The following is a 21,002-nucleotide window of genomic DNA, read 5'->3' as shown; positions in this document are numbered from 1 at the left end:
CGTTACTGAAGGTCTCCGGTGGCGGAGCTGGCGAGCTCCGCCCTCCCGGGCGCGCCCTCCACCCACCCTCTCCACCGCCTCCCCGCGAGCTCGCGCTGACGCTTCCCGGGGGCGCGCTCGCCCCGCCCCCGGCCCCGCCCCTCGCTCTCGGGCGTGCCCGCGCGTGGGGGCCCCGCCGCATCCTCTCCTCCCCTCCTCGCACCGTAGCTTCTCGAGTGTGAGGCGTCCGGGACTCCTCACTCGCCCCCGCGCGCGCTGCTCGCCCGGGACCCAGCAAGGCGCAGCTCAAGCGTCCCGGGCGGGAGTGCGCGTGCGCGCGACCGCGGCTCCCGCGCTCCCTCCTCCCCCCCCCCCTCCCCGCGCCTCTATAACTTGGCGGGCAAGGAGGCGGCGCCCGCGGAGTCGGAGGGCGGGGAGCTCGGAGGAGGGCACCGGGAGTTGTGGAGACAGCCGATCGGGAAGTCGCCGCGCTCGGCCGGCGCAGCCCGTCCTCGGGTTCCTTCGCTGCCGCCCTCCGTCTGCGCCGCGGGCCTCGGCGCCGTGGGGCGGCCCGGCGGGGTGCGCTCGCCCGCCCCGGCCCCGGCCGCTGCCGCGCGCGGGCGGGATGTGGCGCCTGGTGCCCCTGAAGCTGGGCCGCCTGTCCCGTGCACTGAAGCTGGCGGCGCTCGGCAGCCTGTTGGTGCTGATGCTGCTGCACTCGCCGTCGCTGCTCGCCTCCTGGCAGCGCAACGAGCTCGCCGACCGGCGCTTCCTGCAGCTCAATAAGTGCCCGGCGTGCTTCGGCACGAGCTGGTGCCGCCGTTTCCTCAACGGCCAGGTGGGCTTCGAGACGTGGGGCCGCCTGCGCCTGCTGGACTTCCTCAACGTGAAGAACGTGTACTTCGCGCAGTACGGCGAGCCCCGCGAGGGCGGCCGCCGGCGCGTGGTGCTCAAGCGCCTGGGTTCGCAGCGCGAGCTGGCGCAGCTCGACCAGAGCATCTGCAAGCGGGCCACCGGCCGGCCGCGCTGCGACCTGCTCCAGGCCATGCCCCGCACCGAGTTCGCGCGTCTCAACGGCGACGTGCGGCTGCTCACGCCGGAGGCGGTGGAGGGTTGGTCGGACCTGGTGCACTGCCCCTCGCAGCGCCTGCTGGACCGCCTGGTGCGCCGCTACGCGGAGACCAAGGACTCGGGCAGTTTCCTGCTGCGTAACCTCAAGGACTCCGAGCGCATGCAGCTGCTGCTCACCCTGGCCTTCAACCCCGAGCCGCTGGTGCTACAGGTAGGCGCGGGCGCGGGGCTCTTCGACGCCAGAGGGAGTGCGTCCCCAACTCTCCCAAAATGCCTCTTCGCGAGTTTCCTTCCGCCCTCCCGCTCGTCCCAGTCTGGATGCCAGTGTCAGTGCGATAGCGAGCCCTTGTACCTCTTTCCGAGGACTTGGGCACCCTGGGCACACGTCCTTTGCTGTCCCGCCTGGCTAGCCTAACTTCCCCGAGTCTGTCTTTGTTTTATTTCTTAGATCATCTCCCTGTTAGTCAATCAGCTAGTTCTGGGACCAGGTGGGAAAGATGAGATCAGAGAGTGGGGTGGTGGTAAAGTGAAGGGAGCTAATTCGTGACTCGTGCTTTGCGTGGAATTAGAAGCTAGGAAATGGGGGAAAGAGTTAGATTTGGGCTGGGAAGGCTAAAGGCCAAGACGGACTTTTGCATCCTGATGCTGTGGCCTGCCCTAGTCATATGGTAATCCGGTTAAGGAAGGAATTAAAGTGTTTTTTTTTTTTTTTTTTAGGTTGGAGCTAGGATCTAAGGAAAAGGGTTTTGGCCTCTAGCCCAACTGACTTATTTGCTTTTTCTTGACTTCATTTCGAAAATAAACGTGCCTTTTAGGAGGATAGAATGGAATCGTTTTACTGGTGGCGGCAAGAAGAAAATAGATAAGAGAAAGGAATCCGGTTTATTTTTGGAGTAATTTGTTTCAAACACCCCCCCCCCCCCCGCTAAAGTGCTGTGCCCTTGGGCAGCGATTGTCCAGTAGGTGTGTGATCTCTCTTGGCTGCAAGAAAAGTTACCAGTTCTAAACGTCAAGTGCTAGGGAAAGTGAGTTTAAATTAACCACAAGTAATTGATTGTATAGTTCACGCCCTTTCTCCGCTAAGAATGTCACTAATGGCTAGAGGGTTTGGACCTTGTTTCTGTTGTTGATTAAAGTATGAATAGGAATGTACTCTATTGGTGGCTTTTTTTTTCTTTCAAGTTTTCTGCGTCTTAGTCAAGAGAAATCAGCCTTGATTAGTTCAGCCAAGCATCCTTAACACGAGTATTTGATCAGCTGAAGTTCTAATGTGAGCCTTAATAAAATTTCAAGTTGCTGTTAAGATATATGTGATAGGTTAATTTTAAAGTTCAGATGGTTTAATAAGTACTGTTTTATCTCTGATCAGTGTAAATTCAGTTAAGCTTACTTTGCAGGATTATTCTATTCATTAGTTTAGATTAGCGAGTCTCTAAGTATGACCCCCCCCACCCACTCCCACAAGCCCCCACCTCTCCAAGCTGTATTTATGTTAGCAGGTACTGACAGCACTTAGTAGTGTAATTGACTGTAGTCGATAGTCAAAAATCTCTGAGGTCCCAAAATTTAGCACTGAACTTAAGGTATATACAGTTTTTGCATTTTAAATACTGAGTGCCTATTGAGCGATTTTTATAGGGTTGATTCTAGGTATGGATGCATTAGGAACAACTAATATTAAGATTAAACATTGTGTTTTCTTCTTTAAAAACATAGGCATCTGAACTTGAGAAACTGGTAATTTCCACACCACAAAGCTGTCTCTTACCGGGAGTTTTTATGTCTTCACACTCCTGGCGTTTTCAGCCTGTTGTGCAGTTGAGATAGTCAAATGTGTTGTGACTTTACATTTTTCTCACTTTATTTGAAGCCTAATGCCTAAATTTTTCTGAGTGGATGATTGCGTAGAGTACAGGATAAATGTGAGAAAATGTCTACTAGATTGAGGCATTCATAAATTGCATCAGTAGTTTAGTCAGCCCAGCTCCCAGGGGTAGTCCTGATGCTTCATTATGCTACATACTTGTTAAAGACACACTTTGGAGTTTTTACTACCAGTGGAACAGTGCCTTTTTTTTTTTTTTTTTTTTCCTTAACCCGAGGAGGTGGAGCTTAACCTAAAATTCTCCTGAGTAGATGCTTCCCTTACAAAAACACTTGATCTTTGGTAGTGATTTTGAAAGTATGTGTGGTGTGATTGTGAATCAGTAAGTTAAAAGTATATCCAGATTTGTAATCAAGAATACTGTTTTTGTATGGTAAATCAGATCATCATGTATGTTACTTGTTAGCTATGCAAACTGTACATTTAGTGGTACAGTTTCTATAAAGCCTGCTGTCCTGGTACTAATAGAAAAGCCACTCACAGTTGCTTCTTTACTTTTTTGCTTCATATTGTTTTAAAGTGTTTTTAAGGAGCCAGTGCTTCACAACTTAAAGCTGAACTCACCTTTCACTTTTTTCCAGGAGAGGGAGCCACCTAATGAATTTTTGGATGCTGGATGATGACAAACTAGATTTATAAATTTTCTATTGTCTAAAATTTTAGGGGAAAAAAAAAACCCTGTGGATTTCCATTATCAAATTGTTCTTCACAAAAGTAACAGAGTAATGATGCTTTTAAGTAATTAATTACTTTTTAAAAATCCCCTTTTGTTTAAGGTACTAGTGAAACAGATGAAAATGTAGATCAGTTTAATTCATTAACTGTTAGATGTTAAGAAACAGTAAAACATGAAATATCTGTTATGGCCTGAACAGGGAAGTGGAAGGTGCTGTCTGTTACACATGCATACACACGTGTGTTAAACTGCAGTTGTGCTGTCAGTGTTGCAGTGTGAAACTGAGAGTGCAGCCCCTCCTGTTGTTTAATGGTCTTAACAGTTATGGAGCGTGTCTGTGTCTGGCTTCTAGGAAAAGTTGTTCTGCAGTGGACAAGACAGTTCTCAGAACCTTTATCATGTCAGAAACCTTTTTCCTTTACATTTTTACTCATCAAGAGGTGTATCCCTCATGCCTAGCCGGCCCTCATCCTGTGGAAGGAGGAGTACCCAGAGTGGGGTTTGTTGGTTTTTGTGTGTGTGATAACAATCTTAGGTCATTAAAAATGGAAGGTAGACATTGGAAGGTAACTTCTCTGCTGGTGTTTGTGCTTGCTACCTGTTCTTGAACAGGTCAGGATGGGGAGTGTCTGGAGATTCTGAAAGTCAGCCACTATCTGTGACTGACCAAGGAGCACTGGCAAGAAAACCCTTGGTTGTTTTAGGGGGAAGAGCCAAGAATATGTTTAGCTGTATTATATATTGGTTGAACTATATTTGCCTTCCATTTTCTGAATCATAGATTTAATAGGACTTAATTTTTATAGTATGCAATTATCATTGTTTGCTGTGGCTTTTAAGCTTTCCTTTTACTTGTAAAAGGCAAAATATTATATACAGGGCATTTGTGTGGGGTTTGCATGACCAGCAGAGAGTAAATGCTAGTGTAGGGATAGAGGGTGACTGTAATCACCTGGTATATTCCGGAAACACACAGAGTGTGGCTGCTGACAGGCTGAACTGAACCACAGCTCTGCTGATCTCATCCGCTCTGACAGCCACTGGAAGGTCGTAGAGAGCACAGAGTAGAGCTTTCTCTTAGCAGCAGCCTGAGTTCAGGACGGTGTACCTCTTGGTGCCTTGCTAAAAAGAACTTTTTGAACTAGACAAAGAGGATTATGACCATTGAGAGAAAGGTTGGGATAACATTTTTTTGTTGTTGTTTAATGAAATAACTATTTTCTCCTAAATAGGTCTATTGAATCAGTTCCTTTGATTCTGCCCTATTGGGGGGACTCTCAAATTCTTGATTTGAGAAATCTGTTTTTCCTTGTTGGTGTTTGTTTTCTAAGTTTAGCTTTAACTAATGGATTTAATTAATCTCTTCTAAAAGAGAACTAGACTGGGGTGCTAGGTCTCTGCTGGGGTGTGAATTTGAGGCCAGATCAAACAATCTTTCAAGCTTTTCTAATATCTAAATTTTACACATGTGTACTCAGATTTCAAAACAAAAGTCCTGTTAAGGAAGAGAAAAATAAGGGGCCAAGCGTCTTGTTTAGCATTAGTTTCAGAATGGATGTTTTCACCTTGGAAGTTTTAGGCAGTGGGCTGTGGCTCCTTCCTTTTTTCCCTCTGGCAGCTGATTTAATAACTGCATTCCTGTGTTTAGGCTCAAAACACACTAGAGGTTGTTGCTTTGGTTTTGTTTTTGTTTTGTTGTTTTTTTTTTTGTTTGTTTTGTTTGTTTTTTTTTTTTTTTTTTGGTGCTCAGCATTCGTCTTCCTGCTTCAGCCTCCAGTGCTAGGGCTGCAGCTGTGCATTCCATACCCTGCAGTGCCGAGGAGAGCACTTTGTAATCTTAAAATCATATGTTTTGTGTGTGTGTGTGTGTTTGCATTTGAGGTTTCATGGACATGTTTGACACTTGACTAAACCTCATAAAAATACAAATGGACATAACAAAAAACATTTTGTATATCTCAGGTCCAAAATTAAAGGGACATTTTATTTATTTATTTATTTATTTATTTATTTGGGAAAACCAGTGAAACAGACACCCTTAAGGAAGCATGCCTCCATATTTGTACTGCATGGGGTGGTGGGGGTAGTTAGTTATTCTGCCTTACAATTGGTCCTTACACTTGTTGCTGGAAATAGTGATCTTTTTGTCTTTGTTGCTGGTTATTCTGTTTCCTGTGGGCTGGGCTTTAGTGGCTAGTTAGTTATCCAGAAGATTGTAAGATTGGTTTTTGTTCAATTTTTTTTTTTTTTTTAAACCTTGTGGCTGCTCTGGCCTACTACTGTCATTGATTGCTACTGAGTTCCACAGATTTCTGACTTTGATTCCTGGACCTTCCATTCAACTATATAGAAAACTAATAATAGCCTTGAGGATGTAAAGACTTACATTTCTTATATGTGCAGTGAATGTTGAACCATTGTGAAGTGAGTCTAAGCCGGGGGTAATTATCCATCCTCATTATAAAGCTTGGAAAGTTTTGGTTTGGGCTGTGAACTGTTGATCTTTCTGCCTCACTTCTCAAGTCCCAGGGCTACAGGCATGTGCCACCAAGCCTAGCCTCTGGGAAGTTTTAAAAATTATATATTAAAATCATCCAATTCACAAGTTGCAAAGAAGAAGTTATCTATGAAATACTAAAGAGCTTATTATTAGACTTGCAGTCAAAATAAATGAATTTTGTTTGTTCATTTGGCAAATTGTCTTGTAAGGCATTTGAACTAAAATATTGGAGAGACTACCTTGGGCCACAGGAAACAGGACACGCATGCCTATACACACACACACACACACACACACACACACACACAGATCCACACAGCAGTTACACACGTTAGATGTCTCTTTTGAGGGTTGGGGAGAGCAAAGGGGATTGAGTACTGAAGGGGTGAGATTTTGCTGGGTGGAGGTATAAAGGTGGGGTCTTTCCTCAGATTGGGCCCATTTATATTCTGTAATAACATGAAGTTATTCAGTGACATGTAGGCAAATCACTCAAATGTTTCAGCACTCAGGTTCAATGAATGGAATGAGGATGTTAGTGCTTTAAAGATGAAAGGAGATGGAACACACTCAAGTATTATGTATAAAGCACCCGTGTTTATAAACAAGAAATCTTTACAAATATTCTTTGTAAGCTTTTTAGTTCTCAGATAGCTACAGTGGTTGCAAGACTCTTTGCCTTTAGTGTGTTATGCTGATATATATGTCAGAATACATAGGTTTTACCATGACAGATAGTCATTTTTATTGGATATTTTCTTTATTTACATTTCAAATGTTATCCCCTTTCCTGGTTTCCCCTCCAAAAAGCACCCTCCCCCTACTTCCTCCCCCCTCCCAATCCACCCACTCCTGCCCACTCCTGCTTCCTGGCCCTGGCATTCCCCCACAGGGAGGCATAGAGTCTTCATAGGACAAAGGGCCTCTCCTCCCATTGATGCCTGACAAGGCCATCCTCTGCTGCATATGCAGCTGGAGCCATGAGTCCCACCATGTGTGCTCTTTGGTTGGTGGTTTAGTCCCAGGGAGCTCTGGGGGGCTGGTGTGATAACTGGTTAGTTCATATTGTTGTTCTTCCTATGGGGCTGCAAACCCCTTCAGCTCCCTAGGTCTTTTCTCTAGCTCCTTCATTGGGGACCCTATGCTTAGTTCAGTGGATGGCTGTGAGCATCCACCTCTGTATTTGTCAGGCACTGGCAGAGCCTCTCAGGAGACAGCTATATCAGGCTCCTGTCAGCAAGCACTTGTTGGCATCCACAACAGTGTCTGGGTTTGGTGATTGTAAATGGGATGGAACCCTAGGTGAGTCAGTCTCTAGATGGTCATTCCCTCAGTCTCTACTCCACACTTTGCATGACAGATATTCATATGCCACCTCCTTTACACACACACACACACACACACACACACAGAGACACATGTACACACACATGCACACATCCTACATATCTACATAGCTGTTACTTCAGGTTTTAGTTTACTGGGGGTAATCATTTAAAGGGGGTTAGACATTTGTCCCATATGAAGTAAATGAAGTAGAATAAGTACTATAAATACAAAAAAAATACTTATTTTTCTTGGTAAATCATTAGTTATAATTTTATTCAGTACATTGGCATTGCTGAACGATGTAAAATAGAGGAGACATCAGAGTTACGATGCCATTGCTGAATGCTGCCAGCCACTGTTGTATCCACCTTTGGGTTCCATCAGAGGTGACTCACGTTCAAGACACAGTTTGCATAGCTTCAGCTTTAAGATTAGGTGGCACACAGAACAAGCTAAGTTTGAGTTTTAACAGTCAATGAAGAGGACAAGGAAGCTCTCTGGTGGTAAAAAAAATCAGGGAGGGCCTCCATGGGAGGCCTCTTGCATGGGAGTAGTGAAGGCTAGTAGTTGAGCATAAGATGAAGTACTCAGACTGGGTGAGCTCAGAGTTTATTTTCAAAGCAGTAGAGAATTAAATTTAAGGAAATTTTGGAGAATGAATTTAAGGAAATTAACTACTAAGACTTGTTGGGTTAAGATGTAAGGAGAAGTAAAAGAAATCTTAGAGTCTACTGTTAGACTCCATTGTAAGAAAGCACACAAGAAATGGGTGGGGGAAGTTGGGTTTCTTTTCATCTTAAATTTAAGGCAATCAGAATATTAATCTCTGTAAGCCAGCAACTGGCATTTATTTAATGGTGTGGAAGACCCTGCTGTTGGCAGATGTTTTACTGTTCTTAAGAAGGGTGGTGTTTGGAACCAAGGAAACTTATGTTGACTGAAGAAAGTAAGATCACATTTTTAGGTTATCAGATCCTAAGAGTGTGCTCTTGTTTCTTTTAATGGTTTTTTAATTGGTAACAAATGTTTGTACTTACACATTCAAGTTAGAAATGTGGGTAACAGTTGCTGTTTGTAGAGTAGGTAAGAAAGGATCTCTTGAGATTAGTACATCCTTGCGTAAAGCTTTGCCAAGTGAGTTTTGGCAGAGAGAGAGAGAGGGAGAGAGAGAGAGAGAGAGAGAGAGAGAGAGAGAGAGAGAGAGAGAGAGAGAGAGAGTGTGTATGTGTGTGTGTGTGTGTGTAAAAGCTGTTCTACAAGACGACTTATTTCTATTTAATTTAGGGAGGTTTGTGTTAATGTATGTGACATTGGTTTCCAGTTTTGTATACAGCCATTTGCTGTGATGTTCAGTTAACACAACCTTTCTATTTTCAAAGCATTGGTTAATGTTGGAATTGAGGCGGGTGGAAATGACATTCAGAAGATGATTTCATGATAAATGAGGCATATCCTGAGACTTAAAATAGCTTGAGGTTTTAGGTGTCTGCTATATTTGTGATAAATTTTTGGCCACTAGCTACTTCCCAATTTAAATTAAGCTAAGATCTCATAGACATTCTAGTCAAGTTGAAGTAACTATTAAGTCTTCCTAGTAACTCTCCTGCATTCCCCCTCTAGACAGTTCACAAAACTGTGAACACATTAGTCTGTCACCAGCACAACACAGTTGACTAATCTGTATGAACAGCTGTTACAACATGTATTGCCACACTGGGATTTCATTCAGATAGGGGCTTTTAAAATAATTCTAAGATTGAAATTAAACCTTTAAACATTTCTGTACTCCTTATAACACTTGCTTTCTTCAAATGTTCTCAAGTTCAAAGTTTGTGTATTTTTGTGCAGAAATGCTAGTATAGAAAAACTGATGGACATTTTAGGTTGTATATTTTGATAAGCTTTTTGAAGTTAGTTTATTAGGAATCGCCTTCTTTAAAAAAAACAATTCTAAATGGTAACACATTTCTCATGTGTTTATTTGATATTTTCTCGTGAATTGAAGTTCTATACTTTTCAATAGAATGCTAGTATTCGTCTATGAAAAATATTTGTGTACTTAAATTTTAGTATATAAAAATAATATTGGTTACATAGGAGTAAAAGACAGTAGAGCACTAGCCTTTATAAGTTGGCTGTATTTTAATCTGTTAGTTATATGTCATATATAGGAGACTAGTAAGTCCTTTGAGATCGGTTTCTTCCTCTGTAAAACTGGAGTGATATGTATACCATTGTTTTCATCAGGCAGGTCCAGAACCAAAGGGGAAGCCTCGATGCACTCGGTGAGCTTAATGAACTTTTTAAAGATCTGCTTCTCCAAATCTACATACTCATCCAGAAATGTACTTCTTTTCTTGATAGAAAGAAATATGATTAAGAATCACTCAATCTATTCACTGTTCTCTAGGAGCTCTTAATTCCTAGTGGACGCGTTTGTTAGCAATTATCCTAAAAATATGTGATCTTATTAAAATATGTTATAAAAATGTATATGTATTCATAAATACAGTAATAGCAAAACTTAAAAAAATGTGGTAATGCATACCAAAAAAATTCCAAATGCTTCATTAACCACTTACTACCAGAAATCAAAAACAAAATCACTGTGCTCAATAGAAAGAAAGAAGGATTCAAATATGTTGAGTTGGTTATGTGGATTATAAATCTAACTTATTAGCACAGTATTAATTGCCATAAAGTTCAGGGGTAATAAAAGGCAAACTTGGGCCAGCTATAGTTCTTTTGCAATAGTCAAGATAAATTCAAAGCATACTGCTATCAATTTTCAATCCAGTGTTCCACTGTTTAAGAATTTTCTCTGATTTTATAAAGGTAACTACATAACCTGTGCTGTTAGCACATAGCAGCATTCCTCAAGCAGGTGTTATGATACAGACCAGTGCAGGGTTATTCCCCCTCCGTGGTCTCTATTTAAGCCAACCCTAAGTGTGTTTATTAGACTGACTGACTGTCAATGTGGTAAGAGCATCCCAGGTGTATGCTAAGGTATGAAACTGTGTTCTTAGTGAAAACAAATGCCCATGAAACTGTAGCACATGGGAGTAGTAGCTTGTCTGGGAGTATGGAGTTGGGGGAAGAATTATGTTCAGGTATTGAGAGGTAGAGATTGAGGCGGGCATCTGAGTTTTGCCTTATAATTTCAAACTCCTTATTCTCATATGCTGTGTAATATTTTCCATTTAGTGTAGGAGTTCTGTTGAAGACTGTATGTTATATATAGAAAATATTACATACCTGCGTTACAGCCAATTCCCATAATCTTTGTGTGTGAATCATGTATGAGCTCCATGGTTTTTTTCCTCTTGTTTTGTTTTGTTTTTGTAGAATAGAGGATGACCTTAGTAAAATTCTGCATCTTAGTCATTTCCAGGGCCTCACACATAAAGTATAAGTGTTCTATCATTGCACCATATGCTACATACAAATAATTTATATGTTTACATTAATATTCTAGCATTGTCTTTGTGCTGTCACTAATTTAATTTTTAAAGTACATTGATAGAAAAACAAATATATAGGTTTACAACTATCTTCTACCTTTATGCAGTCTTTACTTTTATATCATCGATAGTCTATATTTTATACATATAATAATTTACAAACATTTATAAAAAGTTGAGAGGACCTGCTGCATCTGTCGTACTGTTCTAAGTCTGAAAATTTGCCTTCGTTTGGGAAGCACTTGCACATTTTTCAATTGTACATAGTAAATAAGTAAAATAATTGCATATTTCAGATTAAATGAAACTCTTTGGTTTCAGATAATTTGAATATCTGGTCTCCAGATTTTTGTTTTAAGTAAGGAAATCTAGGCCTCCATAATAAACTTTTTAATCCCAGCTACTGTGTTTTATATCTGTAAGAGTTTGCTAATCAGGAAAAAAAAAAACCCTTGTTTTCAATATTACTTTATATTTAACAAATCCAAGCTCTAATGAATTCAAAATGTCTTTCAAATTCTGCTTGGCTATGGTATTTTGTTTGTACGCCAGGGTTGTTTTAAACTTGGCTTCCAACCCTGAGCCATTTTTTGTTTTTTTATTTTTTTGTTCTTTTGTACCACAACGTGTTTAATAAAAATCTGTTCTCATTAATGAATAGTGCTTTGATTATATAGTGAAATAGTGCTGTCTTATAAGCAAATGGTGTGACTTCAGTGATGAAAGCTCTTCCAAAAGAGTAGGTAGCAAGCTACACGAAAGAATTGTCTCTTAAAGCGAGGCATACGACGTCAGTTAGAAATCATGAGCAGTCACAATGCTAATGTAAAAGTTGCTCAATATGACATTTGTTCATCTATTTTGCCCTCTTCTATGAGGGGCGGGTAATGAAGTGTACATTTGACTGTCCTTTGCCAGTTGGAAAGGTTCCAAAAACAAGGAGGCATTTGTACATGTGCAGATGTTGGCAGGGATCCCCTTTCTCTTGTTGTCAAAGACCATTTTATTTTCACAAAGATGTGCTTGTGTCTGTTCTACAATATGGCGTGTGAATAGTACGCTGAATGGAGATGGTTTTGTTTTTCTTTTTACATGATAAAATAATGTGATCCCACATACTTATTAAACTTTTAGTGTTCCATTTTTACGTCAGAATGCATTCACACTTCTTATAAATAGGCAAGTCGATTGTAGCCATTTGTCTAACAAAAAATGTCAAGGTCATGAGATATTTTAAATAGAGAGGAAAGTTGAAACTGTGTGGTTTGTGAACAGTTTTTGCACCGCACGTTTCACGTGAGTGATCTGTCTGTCACTTTTCTCAGCTCCCAAGAGAAATAAAAATATTGTTAAGGATTAAAAACACATTTACCTCTAATTTCTAAAGACTAAGTAGCTCTTGTCTCTGCCCCCAAAGTGAATTTATTAATTTACTATATTTAAGATCCATGATCTCTTTTCATATAAGTAGTATTTTGTCATAGAATACTTGTAAAAGTTATATATGCAAAGTATGGTGGTTGTGTATACTTAGACTTAAAGGGGGTGCAAAGTGAGAATGTGTTCTAAAGTTGTCTCTCTTCTAGCATGAGGACTTTAGAGACAATCTGTACAATTAAAAGTTGAGGCAAAATTAGCCTTGCTTTTTGGGTTTTGCTGTTGTTGTTGTTGGTTTGTTTGTTTAAAGAAGAAAGGCCATACCTCTGCCTCTTCAGGTGTATGTAGATTATCCAGAGTTTGAAAATAGAAGCTCCTTCTCTGGGGGGTTTAAGGTTTGCCGTCTTCCTGGTTTATCTCACTCCTTTAATGCTGGTTTAAGTATCATTTCATATTTTTTTTTCCAGCTAAGAACAAGACTGACACAAACCTGGCCTTGCAACCTTACACATGAAAGTAATATTAACTTCTAACCATCTTTTGTTTTTCTCCAGTATTCATTTTGGTTACAGCATATTTAGTGGTAGAAAGTATCTTTGATGGGGCCAGGGACATTGCTCATTTGTAAAGCCCGGCATGCACAGAGCCTTGAGTTGGATTCCCAGCATGGGATCACGGGCAGATCTAGGTGATAATTACGTTTAAAATGACTTGTTTATGCTTTTAAAGACATTACTTTTGATTTAGAACTAGAATCTTCCTAGTAGCTAAAAAGCCCATTAGAAAACTCCACTAATGTGAAAAAAAAATAATTTTGAGGCTGGAGCAAGGGGAAAAGGTTGAAACAAGACGAACTCAAGTCCGTGGGTGCTCAGAATGGAGGCCACGTTGAGACCAGAGTACTCTTTCCCAGGCCTGGGTATTGTTAAGCATCCAATAATCCTTCCCAGCATTGTCTTGACTGCTTCTGGATTGGTTAGGGCCTCTAGAAGTGTACAAACTTTAGTGTAGTTACTAACACCATAGGATTTGTTCAGTGTCTGTTCCTCTAAAATAAAAGCCTGTAGCTAAACAAAGCTTCTATAGTTCGTCTTTATTGCCTACATAGCAAGGTACTTAACCAGGTAAATAATTACTAGTTGGTGTATTTTTCAAGACTATTTATTTAAAGAAAACCATTGATTGCTTGTATGTGTAGAAATCAAAAAGATATAGAAAGGTATAAATGTTTTTAGAATTGGTACAAAGATAGTGACTCTTGCCTTGTATTGGTAAATTTGTTTCTGAGATAGTGAAAAGTAGTACTTGTCACAGATTTCGAATACAACATTTTTCACATTCTTTCAGGTCTATGGTAATGGTTTGAGTGAGGAGGGAAGATGAAATTTGTACTGAACTGTACCTAGGAGGAATCCCCTGTCAGCTTCTGGGGTGCGGGGGCGGGGGGGGACCCAAGGTAACTTCATCAGACTGTATTATAATATTAAGATAATTCTTTTGTAGAGTTTTCCATCTGATGAAGGTTGGCCATTTGCAAAATATCTTGGAGCTTGTGGAAGAATGGTGGCTGTAAATTATGTTGGAGAAGAACTGTGGAGTTATTTTAATGCACCATGGGAGAAGAGAGTTGACCTTGCTTGGCAGTTAATGGAGATAGCAGAGCAGCTTACAAACAATGACTTTGAATTTGCACTCTACCTCCTGGACGTCAGCTTTGACAACTTTGCAGTTGGTCCAAGAGATGGGAAAGTAATCATTGTGGATGCCGAAAATGTTTTAGTTGCCGACAAAAGATTAATTAGACAAAGTAAGTATATAATTTTCAGATTTATCTATTGTACATTTTCTGTGTTTAAATGTTATATTTCTGATAAAATTGCACTCTTTTTAAGATGAAAACCTTGTATCTTTTTTTTTTTAATTTTGTATGACCAGGATCAGCAATTAGAATTTTCTCTATATTTAGTAAAATATCTGTGTTTAAATTAGTACAGCCCACCCATTCCCTGGATCACCTTGACACAGATTGGAGACTGCTGTGTCTCATGAATTGCAAACAATTTATATAAGCTATAGAAATGTTGGACCGTAGAAAGCTTTATATTATCTTACAGTCATTCCTTGGTATGTGTGGAGTCTGTGGAGGTATGTGTACATGTATGTATATATCTTTTGCCATACTGTGTTCTGTAGTGTAGGACACAGCTTGGTAAACTCGGTCACAACGTCAGAACAGGTTACATAACAAATGTGGGGGTTGTAGAAAAATTTGGTAATAGTCAAAGAATTCTAAATTGTGCAACTAACAAAAATGAATTCAAAATCAAGTAAATAATGAATATGAAGTATTTATGCCAGTGATTGCCTGTGTTGTATCATGTAACTTCACTACAGCCTAGATTTGGAACTCTGTGCTGTGCAGAACACAGCTTACTGTCACCTCTTACATCATTAGTCACTGCTGCCTGGATCACCTTGACACAGATTGGAGACTGCTGTGTCTCATGAATTGCAAACAATTTATATAAGCTATAGAAATGTTGGACCATAGAAAACTTCATATTTTCTTACAATCATTCCTTGGCATGTAAATATCAAATAGTGGTGTTTTAGATTGTATTATGTTAGAATATTTGATATTAAAAATTACTATTTTAGTTGCTGGCTTAAGTTTTCAGTTTTTTAAAAAAAAATCACTTTTTGTTTGGGATTAGGACAGGATGACTAGTAAATTCTGAAATGGCTCTAAAGATAATTTTGCCAATATCTGGTGGGTGCCTAGACACAGTAGCGTTCTCAGCATTGACTATTACAAATCCACAATATCCAGCTCTGAAAAACGAAGAGATGTTCTTTGCCTTGCAGTATTATTAGGTACTTAACTGAGAGTTAATTCTTGCATAAAATTAAATACATGTTCATCTCCTTGGTATGAGTTTTTCTTTTCTTTAATAAATGATGCAACTATATATCAAATTGTTTTTGAATTGTTTTATGGTTTCTTGCTGTCAAATATTTGATTTATATTCATATATATATATACATATATATGTATATATATATATGTAGAAGCCTTTCTTGAGCAGAAGGAAGATGTGTATGGAAGAAGCTGAGACACCCTTGTTTAACTTAATGAAAAAGGAAGTTCATGCTGTTTGTTGCTGGTCATCAAAGTGGAGCTGCTCTTGTGGAGGGTTCACTTCTCTGCAGGGCCTCTAAAGGGTGTTCTGTTCTCTCCTGGGGTCCCCATTGTGGTTTTAATCTTATTTTAATTTGGATGATTTCTAGCACTGCAGATCTGACTTTAGCTTAACAGTAATGATTATATCTTCATCCAGACTTTGCTGTCTGTTTATTTGTGAGCTCTCTGCATGATTGGTAGGCAAGTATGGGAAATGTTTTGAAATTCAAGTATCATAAGAACTTCAAAGTGTCAAGGATAAATAAGCTATATTCTAGAAGTAATTTGGCTAGAAGAAGAAATATTAGGGAAACCACGCTCTCACCTGAATCTCAACACTCAAGCAGGTAACACAGGAGCAGCACGAGTTTTAAGCCAGTTTAGGGTACATATTGAGTTAGAGGCCAGCCTGGGCTGTGCTGTAAGACCTATCTGGTAAACCAAATAAACCCAAGAATTGTTGCTCCTTGGTGAGAATCTTACTCTATCTATTAGCTTACCTCACCCCCGGACATAAGGGATAGGAGCAATTTTAGCTTACCTTCAAGCATTTCCAAATTGTGGTGCCTGGTGCACATGGTCGACATGGCAGCTGTATAGTCACTGCGTTCTCTATCTATGATCATGTCTATTCTGCTTATCTTTTCTTAACACCATGTTCAGATCGTGTGCCCACCAAGCACTTTCCTGATTTCTTGATTTGTTATAGACCCTCCCCCAGGGAGGGTACTGCTTGAGGGTCCTGCTCCCTTCTTCCTTCCTGTATATTGGTGGCTATTGTAGGATTGTATGTCATGCTTCCCATCTTAAAAGTTGCAGCTTGCTTTCTCTTAGCTAATGCCAACAGTTTCCCTTGTTTAAACGGTTCTGATGACCTCTCATTGTTCTGGTAGAATCCAGATTTCTTACTGGGTACAGTGTGTGTGTGTGTGTGTGTGTGTGTGTGTGTGTGTGTGTGTGTGAGACTTGACTTATTCTGCTTTATTTTCAGTATCCGTCCATCCATTACCCTTGATGCCTCAGGAATAATGGTCTTTTGCTTTCCTGGATGATTCTTGTGCTTCTGGGCTTTCCCGAGTGTATTTTCTTCTCTGCATAAGGGGTCTGTCCCATCTGTTTTGTGCACACTAGCTAGTTGCTCGTAAAGCCTTGACTCCGTCAAGCACATGTCTTTGGTGTTCTCAATATGGGTGTTAGTCTTCTGATTTTAAACTTAGGACTTCAAATCTAATTCTGTTCACATATATGACAGGCCCACCTAAATGTCTTATAGCTATTTTTTATTATAAAATACTCTCTCTACTATGTTAATATTTCCTGCCTTGCCATCCAGTTGCACCTTAAAGTTTGCTTTTGTTTCAAATGTTTCTTTGATTTGACCTTCTCTAGTTGCTGAGGTAACGTTTTCTAAAGTTCTATTGATTTGTGTGCTTGCGGGTATATGTATGTGGATGTGGGTATGCAGGTGTATGTGTGGAGCCAGAGGATAACGTAGGAGAATCTTGTGTCACCCTCCACCATGTGGGTCATCAGGCTCAGCTTTATCTGCTAAGCCGTCTCACGGGCCTGCCATCATCATCCTGCCCCCTCCTGGCTTTAACCCAAAGCTACCTTTCTGAGCAGTAAATGCTCCATGCAAGTTACAGTTTGTTGTTGTTATGTTATGTGTTGTTGTTCTAGCTTCACTTGTTCCTATTCCTTGGTATGTGTCTCACACTCTAGCTGCAGTGCTATTTCCTCAGCTGGGTGGACCAGTGTCCCTGTGTACATCCTTTTGAGGATACTGTCTTATGGGCGACAGACAATGCTGGTTTCTCTTATTTCTTGACTTGCTATCTTTTTTTTTTTTAAGATTTATTTATTATTATATGTAAGTACATTGTAGCTGTTTCCACAAGAGGGCGTCAGATCTCATTACGGATGGTTGTGAGCCACCATGTGGTTGCTGGGATTTGAACTCAGGACCTTCAGAAGAGCTGTCCGTGCTCTTAACCACTGAGCCATCTCTCCAGCTCCGGCTTGCTGTCTTCTAAGATCTAAAATGAGGTGTTCTTATGTAGCTGCCTGACAGTCCAGGCAGAGACCCGGATCTCTCCAGTCCTGCAGCGTTAGGTGTGATGATGTCTTAGGATCCTCCCTATGGTCGGGGAATCCTAGATGAACCTGAAAAATTGGGCCTCGTTTGACCCTTTCACCTGAGATCCCGATAAATGATGTTTTTGTGAGTTAGTATATCGAAACACTTAAGTTTTACCGCGTATGTTTTATACATAAGAGTAGAAAACAAAGGTTTGTTAATTAATGGGATGCTCTGTATGAGAACGTTAGGAAGTTGTTTTTCAAATAAACATTTCTGATTTTTCTTTCACAGATAAGCCTGAGAATTGGGACGTATGGTATGAAAGCAAGTTTGACGATTGTGACAAGGAAGCTTGCTTGTCATTTTCAAAAGAAATCCTCTGTGCTCGTGTCACTGTGGACCACAATTACTATGCCGTTTGTCAGAACCTCTTATCCAGACATGCCACCTGGCGCGGCACTTCTGGAGGACTCCTCCATGATCCACCAAGTGAAATTGCCAAAGATGGCCGACTGGAGGCCTTGCTGGATGAGTGCACCAACCCCAAGAAACGCTATGGCCGGTTCCAGGCCGCAAAAGAACTGCGTGGCTATCTGGCACAGTTAAGTCACAATGTGAGGTAGTCAGCAGTGATCTTTACATTTTCTTTGCTGAAAAAGCACTGACAAAACTAAACCACCAAAAAAACTGCCTAGAATAAACAAAGTGTGGAAGTATGGCCTCGAGAATGATGAACTTCTGATAGATCTTACGTTAACACCCATCAAATAAGACATTACTGTACATCAACGTTCTCACGACGCTTCTGCAAGTCTGTTCTTCACTTTGGAGATTGAGATACCATTGACTGCTTTTCCCCTTCCCATACCTGAGTGGATGATATTGCTAAGCTATTGGAAAGGAGTCTGATAGTTACATGGCTTGTGTATCAAAGGGTACTTGGTACTTAGTTTGCATTTCTACCATGATTTTGTGAATCTCTTGCATTTACTTTGAATTTCAAGTTAGATTGGCCTGTTTTATAGGCCACATTTTCCTTCTGATGTGTAAAATCATTTTCCATTTTTTAAAAGTTTTACGCACCCAGGTTACTATAGGTGTTCATTTAAAATTTAATATAAGTAGTTTTCATTCCGTGCTATGCGGTACATACTTAAACTGTTAGGGCAGGACTCCCAGGTTTACTGTTTTTACAGAGATCTTAGTATTTCACCATGTAAATAATTTGCCTCTCCCCAGCCTTCTATGCTTTTCCACTGCATGATAACATCATTTCAGGTTATTTAAGAGTTAACTCCCTCAATGCCAGTAATTACAGGTATACACTGAACATGATGTTCAGCATATGCTACAAAACGTCACTGCATCCTTTGCTAAAAGGCTTCGAGAATAATACACTAGCAGTCTACACTTCGATCGCTTTGATTGAAGAAACAATAAAAGTCAAGGTTTCTAAATGCTAACTAGTCCAAGATAGTAATGCATATGCCAAAGAAATATTAGACACATTCCTATGTTTAGAACTGAAAATAGAATTGGTCACCTTCGTATCCCACTTCAGTATTTTAGCTGTCACTCGTAAATTAAGATCTACCTGTCCCTTTAATGCTGACAGTTGAGCTACTGCTTATTAAAAAAATGTATATCGTAAAGACCTTCTACCTTTTATTCATTGGTAGTTTCTCCAAAATGAACATGGTAATCATTGTTGGAATCCAATTAGGCATCAGAACCTTTTACTAACTGATACACTAATAATTTTTACTGTAAAGCTTGTGTGCCCATTGTGATCTTCTTTACTCAGTTGCTAGATATCAGAACATCAAATTTAAATGTGTGAGTAGAAAAATTAACAAATAATGTGTAAAATTTTTGTCTATTTAAAAACTGTTCTTTGTAAAAGTTGGCTCTAACTAGCACAGGTAATATCTTTCTGTTTGAAGTTGTTTCTTTTGTTTGCAGTAAAGTTTGGGGTAGTGCGTTCTGGCCTGACTTACTGAAATCAGAAAGCGATTAAAATATGCACAACCAAAGCCAAGTTTGTCCTTCTCATTCATTTAGCAACTATTTATTGTCCCTCAAGCCAGGAGCACTTGTAGCTGCTGTGCACCATCTGAACAGACATGGTCAAGACCATATCAAACGTGTTAGCATAGGTACTTCTTCAGTTGAAATGCCATTATTTAGGATAAACTTTCATGTTGTTTGATTATTGTGATGGGAATTATCTTTGTACCATCTTAAATTAGTTTGTTAATCCAAAGTGGAGGAAGACAGCAATAAAGTTAATGCAAGTTTAAAACTGGGAAGACGGAGGGTAAGGGATGTCTATTATAAAACAGATTATTACATTGTGTTTCTTCTTATACATCCGTACATTGCATAGTTCTCAGTGAAACATTGAAGAGCTTGCTAAGCTAACTTCTTACAAATTCCAACAGATTTTGAAGGGAGTAGGAAAAAATCATCCAAGTCTTTTGCGTCCTTAGAGCTACACTAAAGTATAGAGTTTCAAAACAGAACACCATTATATTTTCCACCTATTCATAACATGGAGGTTGGGACTCCTAGGAGAGCCGTCTGTGGTTCCACAAACATCATCATGTTTTTGGGGAGTGACTGTGGTTGTGGTTACAGAGCAAGAAGTCAAGAAGCCTTCCAGGCAGTGATGGCTACTTCAGGTATAACTACCATTAGAGAGGATGTGGAATTTCTTTTATCTTTGGGGAAGTTTTGAAAAGATAGTCAAGGAATTAGGAATTTAAAATTACAGGGAAAAATATGTATGTGAAAAGCAATAAATATTTTGTTCTCTTTGCTATCAAGATGTTCACACTCAGATATTTATTATACAGCAACAATTTATATTTTTAATCATTGCCCATTAATAGACGCAGTGAAATATTTTTGAATCAAAACATTTGGGGTTTGTATGTGCATTTAAATTGTCTTTTGTACTGTATGTTACTGTTTAATTTGAATATTTTATCAGAACTGTCTCCCTGTGCCTTTATAATATAAAGTTGTTTCTGCAACTTTTAATGATCTTAATAAAGAATACTTTAAGAACCATACTTTGGCTACTCTGTCTTCAACCATGCAAGTTTTTCTTGACTCAAAAAAATAATAATTATTATTATTTCACTTTTGTTACAGTTTTTTGGAAATTGTTTCAGTTGGATATAAGCTGAGTTTAAGGAATATGTTTTGTTTTGCTGTGATAGTGATTTTTTTAAATTTACTAATAAGTGGAAAAAAGAGCTTAGGAAATTTCAAATATATATAAAAGAATTATATGATGTTCACAGCTATTGCAGTACCTTCCAGAGTTACCAAGCATGTTTCAGCTTTAATATCTGCTTTCCTCAGCTTCCCTTAGGTAGTTAACTGTGTCATTTGATTCAAGAGTATACATTAGGTGTGTTCTCTTCCAACAAAACCTACAGTGTAACTAGTCAAA

At 40.0% G+C, this 21,002-nt stretch overlaps 1 protein-coding gene across 1 annotated transcript; it reads left to right on the top strand.

Annotated features, from left to right (window-relative positions):
* The first annotated feature begins 398 nt into the window (after positions 1–398).
* Dipk2a (divergent protein kinase domain 2A) lies at positions 399–20,616 on the top strand. Its single transcript, NM_001033145.2, has 3 exons — positions 399–1,261; positions 13,785–14,088; positions 17,834–20,616. Exons 1-3 carry the CDS (start codon positions 605–607, stop codon positions 18,163–18,165), a joined length of 1,293 nt encoding a protein of 430 aa, NP_001028317.2. The 5' UTR covers positions 399–604; the 3' UTR covers positions 18,166–20,616.
* The last annotated feature ends 386 nt before the right edge of the window (positions 20,617–21,002 follow it).

The sequence above is a fragment of the Mus musculus genome, chromosome 9, assembly GCF_000001635.26.
Source record: "Mus musculus strain C57BL/6J chromosome 9, GRCm38.p6 C57BL/6J".
Taxonomy (NCBI): domain Eukaryota; kingdom Metazoa; phylum Chordata; class Mammalia; order Rodentia; family Muridae; genus Mus; species Mus musculus.
The sequence above is the reverse complement of the archived record's forward strand: the minus strand, read 5'-3'. Positions and strand labels throughout refer to the sequence as shown.

Excerpts from the sequence above, each read along its gene's own strand:
- Dipk2a (NM_001033145.2), top strand. The coding sequence starts at position 605 with ATGTGGCGCCTGGTGCCCCTGAAGCTGGGCCGCCTGTCCCGTGCACTG. Across the intron at positions 1,262-13,784 it reads CCGAGCCGCTGGTGCTACAG|AGTTTTCCATCTGATGAAGG; the intron begins GTAGGCGCGGGC and ends ATTCTTTTGTAG. Across the intron at positions 14,089-17,833 it reads CAAAAGATTAATTAGACAAA|ATAAGCCTGAGAATTGGGAC; the intron begins GTAAGTATATAA and ends TTTCTTTCACAG.